At 39.5% G+C, this 18,889-nt stretch overlaps 1 protein-coding gene across 1 annotated transcript in view; it reads right to left on the bottom strand.

The window, feature by feature from the left end:
- Positions 1-18,889, bottom strand: part of igdcc4 (immunoglobulin superfamily, DCC subclass, member 4) — a 101,725-nt gene that overhangs the window by 80,120 nt on the left and 2,716 nt on the right. Inside the window, 1 exon segment of the mRNA XM_069911475.1 lies at positions 7,269-7,583. Within this exon segment, the coding sequence (XP_069767576.1) occupies positions 7,269-7,583 (315 nt within the window).

Below are 18,889 nucleotides of genomic sequence, written 5' to 3' on the forward strand. Positions count from 1 at the left end.
ACATCTAACTTCAGATTATAGACATCATCTAACAGAAATATTCTTGGATCTTCCCGTACTTTTATCTTCATGCTATTTGTCCCAGTAAAATATTAGTATCTTCCCAAAATGTTCCAACTTTTGCACACTGTCATACTGCATGTCAGAAAGTTCCTACCTCTTTATTACATCTAAAACATTGATCTGAGCAGTTTAAATTAAGTCCATGTATCTTGTGTGGAATGTAACATAATTGATGTAAAAAAAATTAAATTGCACCATTTGATATCTTACATTATTGTATTTTGACCATACTTCTTGAATTTGTATATTTAAATCGCTTTCCCATCCTAATTTGGTATTAAATAGGCCTTTTTTCTGCATAGTATCTTGCAATTTTATATACATGTTAGTAATAATTTTTTGAATAAACAGTTAGTAAATATTCAAATTGACTTGATTCAGGTAATCTAAAATTCAATTCTAACTTTCTTTTTAAGTTTGATTTAAGTTGATACTAAGAAAAAATAGTATTATTTGGTATATTATATTTGTCTTTCAATTGCTCAAAAGTAAAAAACAAAATCCTTTTCCTTTTTATTCCACAATGATGCCAAATATCAAAAAAATGAGTTATTTACTGTAAAAATGAGAGTTTTGCTTTAATAACATTTTAGTTATTTTATAATTCTTGATTCCTCTTTCCATATGGAGAACATTCCATACTTTGAGTATATGTTTCAAAATTGGGGTATCTATTTTCCCTTTCAACAGTTCTTCATGCCATTTGCACAAAATAGGTTTGGGATTATTTTCTATTTTTATTCATTTCAGTTTGTACCCATGCTCTCTTTTTACCAGTCTGATAACAGGAACACAAGAGCCTAAGTTAAGCTGCCTTATAATTTTTTTAAATTAGGCATTCTGAGTCCCCCAGATTACATTTCCATGTTAATTTTTCTAATGCCATCCTGGGCATTTTGTCTCGCCAAATAAATTTTCTTACATTTTCATTTAAATCTTAAAAAAGCATGCTGGTACAGAAATTTGTAATGATTGATATTGGTATTGTATTCCAGGAAAAAATATTAATCTTCACACAATTTATCCTTCCTATTTAAAGAAATCAGTAACTCCTTCCATCTTTTTAAATCATCTTTAATTTTTTTTCAAATAAAGGTAAATCATTCATTTAAATAAATTATTCAGATTCTTATCAATATTAATTCCAAGATCTCTAACTGCTTCCTTCTGTCTCGGTGGCCAGTGGAGAGCTTGCCATATAACACAATCTTGGGAAGGTGATGGTCCTCCATTCTGGAGACATGACTCACCCAGTGCAGTTGGGTCAGTGCATAGATATTCATTAATGTCCAATAGTCTGAATAAATTTGACAATTTATCATTACAATTTATCAATAGTTGTATCCAATATTTTAATTGGTAAACTTTTATTTATTAATATTGCAACCCCTCTGGCTTTAGAATTAAATGAAGACAATACCATACCTACTCAATCCCTCTTTAACTTCACATGTTCTATTTCAGTTAAATGAGTTTCTTGTAGAAAAGCTATGTCCCCACTTTAACTTTTTTCATATAACTTTATAACCTTTTTCACTTTATTGGATTCTGAATTCCGTTAACATTAATTTCCCTGCCATTAAACACCAATATTAGACCACGTCCATCCAGCATCCCCCTCCCCCCCACTCACCCTTAATACTACTTACATCACATACTACGTTCTTAAACGTTCCAGGCTTTGAACAAAAAAAGATAGTAAAAGAAAGTAAGAAGAGTAAAGAAAAATCCCAGAGGCGTGTGATGTTAAAACGTCTCTAATCCCCTGATCTATATGGGATGCAAATAATATAACATTCGTGCCCATGATTCCGCAGTGGTCAGCATCATACTCCCCACTAACTCACTCAATATACCATCTTATCCCTTACTATAGACGTTGCAACAAGTCTAATAATCCATAGAATTTAGTAGATCACGTACAATATAGGTTAAACCTTCCTCCCGATTTAAACACTCTCAAAACACAATGTAATTTCAGTTACAGTAAAATTCTTTCAGTTCTATAATTAGTTCAAGTATCAGCAACTACTCGTTGTTCTTGGCCAGGCGATGAATCGGCAACTACTTTGCTTCATTAGGCTCTGTAAAAAATCTATTTATCCCAAATACTTCCAACACAGCAGGATATCTCAAAACAAAGACACAGCCTTTTTTTTCCAAAGTACATTTTTAACTGGATTAAACTCTATTCTCTTTTATAACAAATCAGAACTTATGTCTGGATAAAAGAAAATCTTATTTCCATTATAAATTAAAGGTGATTGTCTTGCTTTACCTTGCTTTGCTGCCAATTCCAATATCTTCTCTCTTACTTCGTATCAAATATTGGGCAGGACCTTTGGTCAGGCTGAGGTTTAGGTTTCAGTGCCCAATGGGCTCGCTCAATCTCCAAATCTCCTTGGAATTCTGTCTGACCCATCATTGAAATTTTTTTTCATATTTTGATAGGAGGGGATTTTAACCTTAATTTGGATCCAGTGTTGGATAAAACTGGACAAGCAAAAAGAATAAATTGGGCAAATTTATGGTTAAATCAATTCAGGAAATGAAACTTATGGATATATGGAGGAGGCAGCACCCAAGGGAGAAGGAATACTCATATTATTCGAGTAGGCATGAAACATACTCAAGGATTGATATGTTTTTGTTGTCGGCCCACATAACATAACATAACAATTACAGCACGGAAACAGGCCATTAGGCCCTTCTAGTCCGCACCGAACCAAACACCCCTCTCTAGTCCCACCTCCCTGCACAATGCCCATAACCCTCCATCTTCAAGGGAGAGTTAGGAAAACTAATTATAAAGCTAGATTGCTATCTAATCATTCACCCCTGTTATTAGCAATAGAACTGGAGAACATCCCACCAAGAACATATAGATGGAGGTTAAACTCCATGCTACTTAAAAGACAGGAATTTAGAGAGTTTAATGAACAACAAATTAAAATGTACTTTGAAATAAATACGGAATCAGTGAAAGACAAATTTACATTATGGGATGCAATGAAAGCCTTTATTTATTAGAGGGCAGATAATAAGTTATGTAACTAAGATAAAAAAGGACTACAATTGGGAAATAGAACAGTTGGAAAGGGAGATAGTAAGTACAGAAAAGGAACTAGCACAAGGGATGATACAACAAAAAAGAGAATTGGCGGACAAAAAAATAAAAAATACGAAACATTACAAACATACAAGGTGGAGAAGAACATAATGAAAACAAAGCAAAAGTATTATGAACTAGGAGAAAAATCACACAAAATATTAGCCTGGCAACTTAAAACAGAACAAGCTAAAAGATCTGTATTGGCATCAAGGAAAAAGGACAAACAAATTACATATAATCCAATGGAGATTAATGAGAACTTTAAGGAATTTTATGAACAATTATACCAAACTGAGAACGAGGGGAAAGATGATAAAATAGAAGAGATTTTAGCTAAAATTGAACTGCCAAAATTGCAAGAAGTGGAACAAAACAAACTGATAAATCCATTTGAAATAGAGGAAGTACAGGATAGATTAAAAAAGCTGCCAAACAATAAATGCCTGGAGAGGATGGATTCCTAATAGAATTCTATAAAACATTTAAAGAGTTACTAATTCCTCCTCTCCTGGAAGTAATGAACCAGATAGAAGAAACACAAAACTTGCCAGATTCATGTAAGACAGCAATAATTACAGTAATACCAAAGATGGGGAAGGATCCACTAACATCAGCATCATATAGACCAATATCTCTACTTAATTCAGATTATATAATAGCCAAATTATTAGCAAACAGATTGGCCCACTGTGTACCAAAAATAGTAAAAGATCAAAATGGATTTATTAAGAAAAGACGAACAGCAGATAATGTCTATAAATTTATTCATCTAATTCATGCAGTTCAATGAAATAAGAAGCCAACAGTGGCTGTTGCTTTAGATGCAGAAAAAGCCTTTGACAGGGTAGAATGGAATTATTTATTCAAAGTATTACAGAGGTTCAATCTACCAGAAAATTAATTGGATTAAAGCATTATATAATGGACCATTGGCAAAGGTAACAGTAAATGGATATGTATCGAACCAATTTAAATTAAGTAGGTCAACTAGGCAGGGATGTCCATTATCTCCCTCACTGCTCGCTTTAGCAAAAGAACCATTGGCAGAACTGATAAGAACTGAAAATAAAAGGGATAAAAATAAAGGAGAAGGAGTATAAAATCAGTTTATTTTCAGATGTCATCATAGTATACCTAACAGAACCAGAGGTATCAGTAAAAGAATTACATAAGAAATTGAAGGAATATGGAGAAATATTGGGGTACAAGATCAACGCAAATAAAAGTGAAGTGATGCTAATGAGTAATCCGGATTATACAGAATTTTTTAAAAAATCACCATTTAAACACAAACACAAGCAATCCGATACCTAGGTACGAACTAAATTATCAGCCACTAATAAAGAAATTGCAGGAAGACTTAGAACATTGGAAAGAATTACCGCTAACATTGATAAGGAGGGTAAATTGCATTAAAATGAATGTCTTCCCAAGGATACAATACTTATTTCAATCGTTACCAATTCCCTTAATGAACTAAAGAGAATAATAAGGAAATATTTATGGAAAGGGGGGGGTGGGAAAAACCGAGGATAGTGTTAGATAAATTAAGAGAGAGGTACAACCAAGGTGGTTTGCAATTACCAAACTTTAAAAATTATTATAGAGCAGCACAATTAAGGTATTTATCAGATTTTTATCAGATAAGGGAAAAACCAGATTGGACTAAGATAGAACTAGATAAAATAGGGGAGAAGGTACCAGAACATATACTTTATAAGTGGGATGAAAAACTGGTACGATATAAAAGGTCACCAGTATTGCATCATTTACTCAATATATGGAACAAGATTCACTTCGAAAGTAAAAAAAACAAAATTACCAAACACCAAAATTATTATTGACACAAAATCAGCTAATCCCTTTTACAATCGATAACCTTTCCTTTAGAGAATGGGAGATTAAAGGAATTAAAAGAATAGAAAATTTTTTTTTGTGAAATAATTTATTAATATTTGAACAAATGAAGTACAAATATGGAATAACTCTTGGTACAATGTTTGCATACCATCAACTGAAAGCCTACTTAAAGGACAAATTGGGAAACAGACTGAGATTACCAGAAGGAAGCAGCTTTGAATATGTGATTACAGACACAATGATAATTAAAAGATTTATAACGAACATGTAGCTCAAGCTGCAAGAGAAGGAAAATGATGAAATAAGCTATAAACCCAAACAAAAGTGGGAAAAGGATTTAAACATAAAAAAATGAAACTTGGGAAAAGTTATGTTCGCGAACTATGAAGAATATAATAAACACGAGGTTACGCATGATACAGTATAATTGGTTATACAGGCTATATACCATGCCCCAAAAGTTTTTAAAAAATGGGATCCAACATTATCTGTAAGAAGGAAATGGGAACAACAGTACATGCAATTTGGGCATGTGAGAAAGTGAAAAAGTTTTGTGAAGATCTAAATCAGATATTAAAATAAAAATAACAAAAAACATCCCAAAAAATCCAGAGATCTTTCTTCTAAGTAATATAAGAAATAAAGAATTAGGCCTCAAACTGGTTGAAGCACAAAAAAATTTATTATGATTGCCTTAGCAGTAGCAAAAAAATGTATAATGTCAACTTGGAAATCAGAAGAGAGCCTGAGAATACAGCAATGGTACATGGAAATGAATAAATATATTCCATTGGAAAAAATAACATATAATTTAAAAAATAAAGTCACATTATTTGAACAAATTTGAGAACCGTACATGGAACATAACAGAGAGGGCTTGCCTCAGACCTCCACCCCCTAAAATGAGAAGAAAACGAGATGACACAATTTTCTTGTTTATTTTCATTGTGTGAAAAATAAAAACTATCTGGTGATTACACGGGAATGTCCAATCACAATCAGCAAAAGGCTCTCTAATTTAAAAGCTGAAAACTGTTCTTTGCAAATCTGTAGCATTTAAAAATAATCCAGCATATTAAAATTCACATTCAAAATGACAAAATAGCTAATACAGGTAAAATACAAATGGTACAGGGTAGCCACTATTGTGACATCGAAGAAGTTGCCTCTGGCTCCCAGGCAGTAGTGGGGATCTCAGGCTTCACAATTCTTTCGACCCCAAAAGTGCAATCAATTTCCACCCCTCCCAGCATTTATCAATCCCCTTTCAACCCCCTTGCATTTTCGACCACTTTTGAGACCCATATTGTAGGGCATATGTATGAAACAGAATTTCCAACGCAAACAGTAAAAGAATATAACTAACAATTCTTCAAACTGTCCAGAATGCTTCACATCTTGTTTGACCTTTTGAAAAGTGCTTCCTGAATGTCAATAATACTCTGTAATATGATTTCTATAACCTAGTAAATGCGTCAATTTTTAGTGGATACAAATCATATAAATTACCCAAAGAAAAGCAAGGTCCAATTAGTGGTTGAAGTAAAACACAATGCTGGAGAAACTCAGCTGGTCAAACAGTGTACTTTATATAGCAAAGATACATAACTAACATTTCAGGTTGCACCCCTCATCAAGGTATGAACAAAAATGTAGACAGGGGCCCAAATAAAATGGTGAGGGGCAGGGGGGGTGGGGGGGAGAAGAACAGTCCCAAAGGCGAGAGGTAGATAGGTGGATAAAGGAGGGAAGGCACACCAGTCAGTAGGGTGAGGAGGGATTGATCTGTGAATTCAGAGGAAAGGGGACGAAGAGCTGAAGGAAAGAAGACGAAAGGGAAGGGAAGGAGAATGGAGAGTAAGCTAGCAAAAACAAAAGGAGTCCGTTAATGCCATCTGGTTGGAAAATAGTGTTGCTCCTCTAATTTACAGGTGGTCTTGGTTGGATGGTACATGAGGCCATGAACAGACACATGTACAGAAGTAAAATGGTTGGCCACTGAGAGATACCCATCACTGATGTGGACAGAGTGAAGGTGCTCAGGAAAGTGATCTCTCATTCTGCATCCAGTCTTTTCAATGTGGAGAAGGCCACAACGGGAGCACCGGATGCAGTAGATAACTCCCGCAGTTAATCTTTCGAGTTTTACTTCCATTCAGTGGTTTACTATGCAAAAAAAGTCATCTTGAGAGTGCTCTCTTAAAGATCATTAAAATCACAAGCAAACACTTACTGGAAATTCTGATCAGTGCTGTCCTACTTGTTATGGCCCCAAATGAATTTTCAGACATGCAGGTATAATTCCTATCACTGCTGTCTCCATCTTGATTCATTGAGGACCTGGATAATTCTGAGATGTATAGTGAACCATTGGGAATCACATGGTGGTATTCTTGATCCACAAGAGGAATCCCCTCTTCTTTCCATGTAACATTGGCAGGTTGATCAACAGCAGGCAGGTTGCAATTCAACACCACTGTTTGGTTAGGTTGCAGTACCACCTCAACAGGACCAACACTGCAGCTTAGCTCCAGAGAATTCACTTGGTCTAGATTTAATAAGAATAAAAGGCAGCCCATTAGAAAGAGGAAATAGTTGAAAATAATATTTAGTGCAATTCACATACCCCAGTTGATAATTACCGTAATAAAAATCTGTTAATTTTCTTCTGTACAATCTCAAAAAATCCAGACAAGTTAAAACCATGTTTTTGAGAATTAAACTGAGTTTATAAACTGCAACTTGATGTGCATTTGATAAAAGATAGCAACAGATAAGATTGCTAGTTAACCATAATTTGTTTCTCTTTATCTCAAAATGCTACACAAACAAAAATAAGGAAGTGCTAATATGCCACTACTCCTGCCATTTTCACTGAAGACTGAAGCTTATCTTAAAATGTTTTTCTCTTCACTGAATATTTCCAAATGTTCCTGTGTTTATTTCAGTTTTCCAGCATCTTCAGTACTTTATGCATTACAAAATTCAAAAACTAATTCAGGGCAATGTAGCATTTTCCTCTCCCTTTTCCACCCCAAGCTCACAACACACTTCCGCATCATCATCTTTGATCGAGAACTTGATTTTCAGCACTCCTGAAGTCGATTTCAGATTTATTGTCAGAGTAGTACATAAATGACATCACATACATCCCTGAAATTCCTTTTCTCCTGCAGGCGAGGCAGAATTATCACTAATTGGTAGTGCAAAAAAAAAACTAAACACTGTAATCAATTAATGTAAACAAACTGACTGTGCAATAAAGGGAGAGCAAAGGAAATCCATGATGTGCACAAGTAAGAGTCCTTAAATGAGCCTGTGATTGAGTTTGTCGTTGAGGAATCTGATGGACGGGTAGCAGCTGTTCCTGAACCTGGCGGTGCAAGTCTTGTAGCACCTCTACCCCTTTTCTGATGGCAGCAGAGAGAACAGAGTGAGCGCTGGGTGGTGAGGGTCTTTGCAGCTGGCGTCTGACAGCAGCACTTCCTGTAAATGTATTCAATAGTAGGGAGAGTTTGGCCTGTGATGCCCTGGACTGTGTTCATTTATTTTGACCATGATGCAGTCAGTCAGTACACTTTCCACCACATACCTGTAGAAATTTGCCAGGGTTTCTGATATCATTCCAAACCTCTGCAAACTGTTGAGGAAGTGGAGGCGCTGACGTGCTTTCTTAATGCCATTGGTGTATTAGGTTCGGAAAGATCCTCCAAGATAGTGACTCACCTCTGATCCCCCAATGATCACTGGATTGTGTACCTTTTGCTTTCCTTTCCTGAAGTCAACAATCAGCTCCTTAGTTTTGGTGACATTAGTGTGAGGTTGTTGCTGGTTGTACCATTCAGCCAAGTTTTCAATCTCCCTCCTGTATGGAGGTTTCTTCATTCATGCTAATCAGAGCCAAATGCTCACTACTCAGCAGTTCCTTCACCGTTAAAAATCAAATATTTATAAAACAGGCACAAAGCTTGCCAATACTGCCTCACTGCTAACAAAATTTCACTGCTCGAATTCCACTCCACTTGAAGTTTAAGTGCACAGGAGGACATGGTTTTGGTCAAATAGTGCCACAGTTCATGAAACTTCATGCAATCAAATTGAAAACAAATTGAACAGGTAGGTAGGCTTTTAGTTATTATACTATAAAAGGGCACCACTTACCTCTGAAACAGTTAAGCAATGGACCAATCATTTCCTACTAGGTTGCTGCCTTTCAGGGAAATTAGCAAGATCTGGAGAGGTAAAATATTGTTTAGAACCAGTGATCTTAGGTTAAATCAAATTGCATTCACCCATGACTGAAGTTGATGTCCTTGGCTGTGTACTTGAACGGTATCAGAGTGCTGAGACACTGTGGAGTTCACAGTGGTTGTATATTTGATTCAGAGTAAGAGGGTGGACACTGGAGATGCAATTTAGGGATAACAGAAACAAAGATAAACATACAGTAAAACCCATAGTATCTGGCACCCATGAGGATGGGTAGATGCCAGAGAAGTGAATTTACTGGTTGCTTGAATTCCAGATAACAGAGGTTTTATCACAATCGGAACTATGACATAGTGCAGCCTTCCTCCTCATGGTCTCCGTTGGTCATGGTCAACCATGGGTACTGCGAAGCTGGATCGGCTTCTCCAGAGCACGAGCCAGGGCAGAGTTGATATGAAGATCCCTCTGTTGGCCATGCAGCGGGGCCCTGCCCCCATGCAGCGGGGCCCTGCCCCCATGCAGCGGGGCCCTGCCCCCATGCAGCGGGGGGCCCTGCCCCCATGCAGCGGGGGGCCCTGCCCCCATGCAGCGGGGGGCCCTGCCCCCATGCAGCGGGGGGCCCTGCCCCCATGCAGCGGGGGGCCCTGCCCCCATGCAGCGGGGGGCCCTGCCCCCATGCAGCGGGACCCTGCCCCCATGCAGCGGGACCCTGCCCCCATGCAGCGGGACCCTGCCCCCATGCAGCGGGACCCTGCCCCCATGCAGCGGGACCCTGCCCCCATGCAGCGGGACCCTGCCCCCATGCAGCGGGACCCTGCCCCCATGCAGCGGGACCCTGCCCCCATGCAGCGGGACCCTGCCCCCATGCAGCGGGACCCTGCCCCCATGCAGCTCTGGATTTTTCCTCAGGGTTAACTCCCAAAGCTTTTCCCTTGAGTGGGTAGAGCCACAAGACAGCGGAGTTTTGTTTTATTTCTTTTTAAATTTAGACATAAAGGCCATTTCAGCCCATGAGTCCATGCCACCCAATTTACATCCTATCAACCCCAGTGCATTTTGAACAGTGGGAGGAAACCAAAGCCCACAGAGAAAACTCACAGAGACACGGGAAGAATGTACAAACTCCTTAGGGAGTTCAGGCTCAAACCTCGCTCTGGCCCTGATCACTGGCGCTGTTGCGCTAACCTCTATGCCAAAGTTTGAAATCTGAATTTTCCTTCTCCTAGATGAATTACCACCCATGATTAACAAGCCCCATCTGCCCAGAGCAACTGGTTTCAAGGAACCAGTGGCCCGCCTTTTCCCCTTCTGATGTCAGTGAGAACAGCTTCACCGAGCACAAGACTGCCACACGTGAAGGCCAGGAGTTGGACTTGGATGTCAGAGGCTGTTTGAGACACACGCCTTGAAGAACATTTGTGTAGCAGTGGGAGCTCTTCCCCATTCCTCCCTTTAGAGCAGCCTAGGACGTATCTTTTTAAAAAAAAAAAAGATTCCTGGAGCATGATCAGTAAAGCAGTGAAGTGATTTAGTTAAAACAAAATAACCAACATTGAACATGCAAGCAGTAAAACAAACAGGCAGTATGGTCATTCTGTAAGGGAATATTCAGTGTGAGCTTATTGTCATATACATGAGTACAAAATACAGACATACAGAAAACAGTAACAACACTGGAGCTCACAGTTGGCGTAACAGTTAGCGCAACACCTTTACAGCACTGACTTTAAGAGGCTTGTACGTTCTCCCCATATCTGCTTGCATTTTCCCTGGGGGCTCTGGTTTCCTCCCACTGTTGGAAATGTACAGCATTGTAGGTTAATTGGGTGTAAATTGGGTGACAGAGGCACATAGGCTGAAATGGCCTGTTACCATGCTATGTCGAAATATAAAATTTTACCGCTACACCAACTGTGCCACCCTAAATTGATAAACTAGGCTAGTTTTTAAAATCTGCGCAGGAAAACTATTGGCAAAAGGTTTTTCCACTATGTACAGCATTAAACCACACTTGGAGAGACAAGGCTAGTTCGAATGGCTATGTTAAGGGGTAACAGGCCCTTTGGGCCCACAAGCCTGTGCCGCCCAATTTACACTCAATTAACCTGCAGTCCCCAGTAAGTTTCAAATGGTGAGAGGAAACCAGAGGGCCTGGGGAAAATCCATGCAGGCTTGGGGAGAATGTACCAACTCTTTACAGACAGTGTGGGATTTGAATCCCGGTCCCGATCTCTGGTGCTGTCAAGTCATTGCGTAATTGCTATGTCAACCGTGCCGCCCAAGTAAATTTCTCTGAAATTTTGGAGCAAGATGGGAGAAAATATTTGGCCAGGGGAGTCTCTTGGTCGTGCTATGCACGCAATTGTTTCAATAAAGTTGAGTTTGAATAAGAGCTGGCTGATGTGACTTCCCATTGGGTTGACTATAAAAGTGCCTTCTTGTCTCTGCTTAGAAAGAGTCACCCCAGTCAAAAGCATCCAACCTCCAGGAAAAACACAGATCATTCTTTTATGGCTTGATAGTGGTAGCATGCGGAGGTCTGGATTTCCAAGCAAAACTTCTTTTTGGTATAATTTGATCTTTCCGTGCATATGCTAAAAGTATTGGTTACCTTTTACTTCCTATAAATGCTGTGTGATCTGCTGAGTTTCTCCAGCACTTTTGTGTTTTGTTCAATAACAAGCAAAATCTATTTAGGAAAAATAAATATATAGCTTCAGTGCTTATCATGTACAGTAATCGCATTTGTACTGGAGCAATATTTCCACCCAGGCAATACTTCAGCCTTTCAAACTAGAAGGGGCATTTTTGGGATGATTAACTCACCATAATCTGTAACAAAGGCTCAGCATTCCATTACTCTAGTCTATTCGACCTGTTTGTGTGCACCATTTCAATGAAATTGAACAATTTCAAGAAACTTATCAAAAATTTATTACACAGACAAAAATAAAACAGCAAAGATCAAGAAGCCCTAATTTAAGCAATGTTAAAATAACTAGCATGCAAAAATTATTTTTTCCTCACATATACACACACACACACACACACACACACACACACACACACACACACACACACACAGATATATATATATAATATAAATAAAATGTAAGTAAAAATTATTTATTTGTATTTTTTTTTGATACACACACATTCATCATGCAAAAAATACATGGAAAAGGTAGGGATGAGTAAAGAGAGGGTTTTGGAGCTTTTAGGGTCAGTAAAAGTGGATAAGTCTCCTAGTCCTGATGGGATTTTCCACAGGACGTTAAGGGAGGTCAGGGAGCAAAGAGCAGAGACATTGTCAGTGATTTTTCAACGATCACTGGAGGAGGGTATGGTGCCGCAGGATTGGAGGGTTGCTAATGTAGTTCCATTGTTTAAAAAAGGCACAAGGTGTTGGCCAAGTAATTATTGGGCCTGTAAGTTTGACTTCGGTGGTAGGGAAAGTTATGGAGGGTATTCTTATAGATGGTCTGGATAGGCAGGGATTGATCAGGAGCACCCAGCATGGGTTTGTGAAGGGGTAATCATGTTTGACGAACCTCGTTGAGTTTGTTTTGAAGAAGTGACAAGGTGGGTGAAGGTAAGGCAGTTGATGTAGTCTATCTGGATTTTAGCAAAGCTTTTGATAAGGTTCCACATGAAAGGTTAGTAAGCAAGGTTCAGTCACGAGGGATTAATAGAGAAATAGTAAGATGGGCTCAGAGGTGGCTGGAGGAGAGACAGCAGAGGGTCATGGTGGACAACTGTGTCAGGATGGAAGACTGTGATCGGTGCTAGGTCCCTTGTTGTTCATAATTTATATTAATGATTTGGATGATAGGGTGGTTAAATGGGTAAGTAAATACGCACATGATACGAAAATAGGGGGAGTGGTGGATAGCGAGGAAGGTTTTCAGGGATTACAGAAGGATTTGGTTGGATGGAAAATTGGGCTGAAAGATGGCAGATGGAATTTAATGTAGAGAAGTGTGAGGTGCTTCATTTCGGAAAAAAATAATCAAAGTCGGTCCTATGTAGTAAAGGGGAGGACATTGGGGAATGCACAAGAACAAAGATCTTGGAGTTATGGTGCAGCGTTCCTTGAAGGTGGATTCCCATATTGTCACGGTGGTTAAGAAGGTATTTGGTATGTTAGCCTTCATAAATCATAGCATAGAGTATAGGAGGTGGGAGGTGATGCTGCGACTGTTTAAGGCGTTACTGAGGCCAGGTTTGGAGTATTGTGTTCAGTTCTGGTCTCCACTGATAGGAAGGATATAGATAAGGGGGAGAGGGTGCAAAGAAGATTTACAAGGATTTTGCCTGACTTAAAATACCAAGAGTACAGAGAAAGATTGGAGGTTAGGACTTTATTCCTTGGAATGTAGACGGTTGAGAGGGGATTTGATAGAGGTGTTTAAAATTATGAAGGGAATAGATAGACTAGATCCAAGTAGACTCTTCCCCCTGAGAAAAGGGAAGGTTGAAAGAAGAGGACACAAGTTGAGAGTAAGGGGGCAAAATTTTAGGAGAAACATTAGAGGATGTTTCTTCACTCAGAGAGTGGTGGCTGAATGGAATGATCTTCCGGAGGAAATAGTTGAGGCAAGCTCAATTCTTTCATTTAAGAGAAGGCTGGATATATACATGGATAGGAGGGGGTTGGAGGGTTATGGGCGGAGAATAGCCGGGGGGGATCTAGCAGAGTTGTTTGAGTGAACCGTCGTGGACATGAAGGGCCGAGATGGCCAGTTTCCATGCCATAAACTGTTATATGGTTACAAGCTCAACAGGAAATGTAATGCCAAAGTAGGCATTGAAATGAAATTGAAGTGCCATTAGCCTGTTTAAAACAAAACAAAACATACAAAAATCCTTTAACTTATAAGGAAATCAGAACACAAAACAGCACAAGCTCTTTGGCCCACGAGGTGGTGCCGTCCTACATACACCATCTAAAAAAAAAAGCCCCACCCTCCCCCTCCTTATAACCCTCTATTTTTCTTTCATCCATGTGTCTCTCTAAGAGTCTCGTAAATGTCCCTAATGTTTCAGCCTCCACCACCATCTCTGGCAAGGCATTCCAGTCACTCAACTCTCTGTGCAAAAAAAACCATTTTCTCACCTGGGAAAAGGATGCTGCCTCTCATAATCTTGTAAACCTCTATGAAGTCACTTTTATCCTTCTTCAAACCAAAGAGAAAAGCTTGTTAATCTTGCCTCATAAGATACATTTTCTAATCCTCTGCACCCTCTCCATAGCTTCCACATCTTTCCTGCAATGATGTGACCAGACCAAACTTAATATTCTAAGTGTGGTCTCACAAGAGATTTATTGAGCTGCAACATTACCTCATAATTCTTGAACTCAATCCCCCGACGAATAAAGCCAGTCATCCCATAGACCTTCTTAACCATCCTATCAACCTGTACGGCAACCTTGAGTGATCTATGGATTTGAACTTCAAGGTATCTCTGTTCTTCCACACTGTTAAGTGTCCTACCATTAAACATGCCTTCATGATTGGCCTTACAAAATGCATCTCCTCAAACTTGTCCAGATCGAACTCCATCTGCCACTTTTCTGCCCAACTGTGCAACTTGTTAAGATCCTGTTCTTACCTTTGGCAACCTCCAACACCATCCACAAACTTAATGACCCATCCCTCTACTTCTTCCCAAAGAACAGGGGTCCCAGAATGGATCCCTGCAGAACCCCACTTGTTTGACCTCAAAGCAGAATACTTCCACTACTACTGTCTGCTTTCTACGGGCAAGCCAATTCTGAATCCAGGTAGCCAAGGTTCCATTGATCCCATGCCTCATGACTTTCTGAACAAGTTTCCTCACTAAAATCTATGTGAGCCACAGCTACTGTCCTAACCATTTTTTTTGTAACCTCAAAAAAAACTCAATTAGGCTTGTGAGGCATGACCTGACCCTCAAAGCTATGCTGACCACCCTCGAGAAAACTGTACTTCTTGAATGCTCATAAATCCTGTCCTTAAGAATCCACTCCAATAGTTTGCCCACCACTGATTAAGACTATAATTCCCAGGATTCTCCCATTTCCTTTATTTTTTTTAAAAAAACATACGGATGTTAGCATTAGTACTGCTATCGATTATAGATGCTACAATAGCTACAGTAGTAATTGTGAAATTTTACCTATCAATTTTTTAAAATTAAAATGATAAAAAAACAACCACTGACAGAAAACCATTTGTTATCTTTAAACATCATCTTTAATGTTTTATTTCCTACTTTTTGGATTTAGATTTACATGATACAATCAGGATCAAAACATAGTTTTTCCAACAAAAAAAAATCATTTGATCCTCATTACAAAGTACTTATCAGTTAAGTTTCCTGCATTTGACAAAACATAGCCCAAGACCAATCAATAAATCTTTATGTATACATGCCACATATTTGATTTGGCCAATAGCCAAGAGCACAAATCAGAATGCTGAAGGGCAACACCATTAAGCAGAATAAGTGTGTACGAAAATGATAAATTAGAATAAAAATAAAGGTAACAGGATAACAATATCACCAAGTACGTTTAAATGTTTTCAATAAAACATTTACATTAGAAAATATTGCTGAGAATATTTAAATAGTTAAGGAAGCTATTTCCCAGCCTGGTAATCCTAATTTTGATGCTCCTGTACCACCTACCTGATGGTTCTGAAAGAATCTATGAAATTCTTACTTGAACCTAGAGTCTATGGCCAAACCCTTGATTTAAACCCACCACATTCTAACTTAAAGATGAAATGTTGCTAAATATACTAAACTAGAGCTCATTCTGCAAGCTGAAAAGAAAATGTAGCCCAAATCCATTTTCAACTTTCTGGATTGATTCCCCATGTCATCACAGATTTTGTTCAGAATCAAAGATAGTGAAAGATAGCAGAAATGGAGGGACAAAGTAGAACAATTTTCTTGAGTTACTGTATTTGCTAGCAACAGAAGTTGTTAAAATTAAATTCTGGATAAAGGTGAAAGTAGTAAAAAAAATGTTCAGGACAAAGACCCAACCCACCTCCAGTCATGCCAATGTCCAATTACGGAAACCCCACAATATCACACTTCGCAATCAAAAAATGGCATTTTTCTTGGTTCAAGTATTTCATCTCTTTTATTTTGTTGACAAAACATTATGTCAGTCATCAATCTATTAGGCCTAATCTTTTTTTTAAAAATATAGACAAACAGCACCATATAGGCCCTTTTCAGCCCATGATCCCTTGCCACTCAATTACACCCAATTGATGGACAATCCTGAAACATTTTGAGGGTGGGAGTCACAGTCACAGAGAATGTACAAACTTTTTAGATAGTGCCTGATTCAAACGCTGGTCCTGATCGCTGGCGCTGGAACAGTTTTGCATTAACATCTGTTACTACCCAGTGAATAATTTTCCTTTCTAATCAATAGCCCCTTTCACACTTGCAAGTGATCCCAGAAATTAATGGCCAATCCGCCTTTAAAATGTCTAGTGTGAAAGCAAAATCAGATCAACTCCAGTGTCAGATGATGTCATCTCACACCTAGGATTGATGGCCTCTACCTCAGTACAATCCCGTGTCAGCAGATGCTGGAGTTGCAAGTGTGAAATGGGCAATTCTATTGTGGGATTGAAATAACCCGTTTTTGAGTGAGTGCAGGAACGTGAAGGAAGATTTATCAAGCATAAATGTACCTTACATTTCTCCATGTCCAAAAGTGAAATCAATTCTGAAGAACACACCAATGGCATCATGAAGAAAGCCTCTACTTCCTAAGGAGTTTGTGGAGGAGCTAGTGGAGTTGTTCAAGTGAACCGGTACGGACTTGAAGGGCCGACGTGGCCTGTTTCCATGCTGTAAATGGTTATATGGTTAAAATGAAAGTATAAACTTTGCAGTGGGCAAGTCGCAGGGTGGTGGGGGGGGTGGGCGAGAGAGAGAGAAATAAATCGCAATAGCAGACAATTTTCTTTCAACAGGTTGGGAAAGTTGACACCGCTATAGCGCACAATTTATGAAGGTCGTGGGAAAAAAAAACAATGGTGAACCTCCTGACTTCCCAAAATGCCATGTGGCAGAGAAACCCCTTCCATGAATGCTCCATTCATAGAGCCCTTTCTCTGCCACATGGCATTCTGGGAGAGTAGGTCTGCCTTGCTTTTCCCCCAAGGGTATTTATAAATTGTATGCGATAACGCTATCAACTTTCCTACTCTATGTAAATTGTGCACTATGGTGCTACAAACTTTCCCATGCTGTTTAAAAATTGCCCACTATTGCTATTTATTGTTAGCATTTTCCCAAGGTCACTTATAAAGATTTATAATAGGTCGGCACAACAACAGGGGCTGAAGGGCTTATACTGTGCTATACATAAAGCTTAATTATGTTATAATTGGGCATGATTAATTTTGTTCAAATACAAGATCATAATACATTGATCAGGATTTAGAGCAGATCCACCATCACTCAATGCGTCATGACATCTCCAGTAGAAGGTAAACAGTCCTACCCCAGGGATGGATCCTTGCAAGTGTGAAAAGCCAAACTCCCATTCCTATCCCAGGACACTGAATGGCTGATTTAGTCAGACACAAGTGTGAAAGGGGCTAATGATACACAAAATGAACCATTTCATTTCAAATACAAATGCTGCCTGCATTTATATGCCATCAGGAGTTTGCTAAAGTTTGGTATGATATCAGAAATGCTGACAAATTTCTACAGATGTGCGGTGGAAGTGAGCTGACCGGCTGGATCATGGTCTGGTATGGGGACACCAATATGCCCAAGCAGAAAGCCCTGCAAATAGTGGACACAGCCCAGGACATCACAGGCAAAATCCTCCCCACCACTGAGAACATCTACAGGGAAAACTGCTGTCAGAGAGAAGCAGTGATCATCAAGAATCCACACCACCTAGCACACGATCTGTTCTTGCTACTGCCATCAGCGAAGTATAGGTGCAACAAGACTCACACCCCCAGGTTCAACAACAGCTACTAGGATTCCTGCATCAGGATTCTTCTTTGTGCACTTTACTGATTTTTTTTCTCTGTGTCTTTCTTTGGCTTGGCTTCGCGGACGAAGATTTATGGAGGGGGTAAAAAGTCCACGTCAGCTGCAGGCTCGTTTGTGGCTGACCAGTCCGATGCGGGACAGGCAGACACGATTGCAGCGGTTGCAAGGGAAAATTGGTTGGTTGGGGTTGGGTGTTGGGTTTTTCCTCCTTTGCCTTTTGTCAGTGAGGTGGGCTCTGCGGTCTTCTTCAAAGGAGGCTGCTGCCCGCCAAACTGTGAGGCGCCAAGATGCACGGTTTGAGGCGTTATCAGCCCACTGGCGGTGGTCAATGTGGCAGGCACCAAGAGATTTCTTTAGGCAGTCCTTGTACCTTTTCTTTGGTGCACCTCTGTCACGGTGGCCAGTGGAGAGCTCGCCATATAATACGATCTTGGGAAGGCGATGGTCCTCCATTCTGGAGACGTGACCCATCCAGCGCAGCTGGATCTTCAGCAGCGTGGACTCGATGCTGTCGACCTCTGCCATCTCGAGTACCTCGACGTTAGGGGTGTGAGCGCTCCAATGGATGTTGAGGATGGAGCGGAGACAACGCTGGTGGAAGCGTTCTAGGAGCCGTAG

Source organism: Narcine bancroftii, chromosome 14 (assembly GCF_036971445.1).
Source record: "Narcine bancroftii isolate sNarBan1 chromosome 14, sNarBan1.hap1, whole genome shotgun sequence".
Lineage (NCBI taxonomy): Eukaryota > Metazoa > Chordata > Chondrichthyes > Torpediniformes > Narcinidae > Narcine > Narcine bancroftii.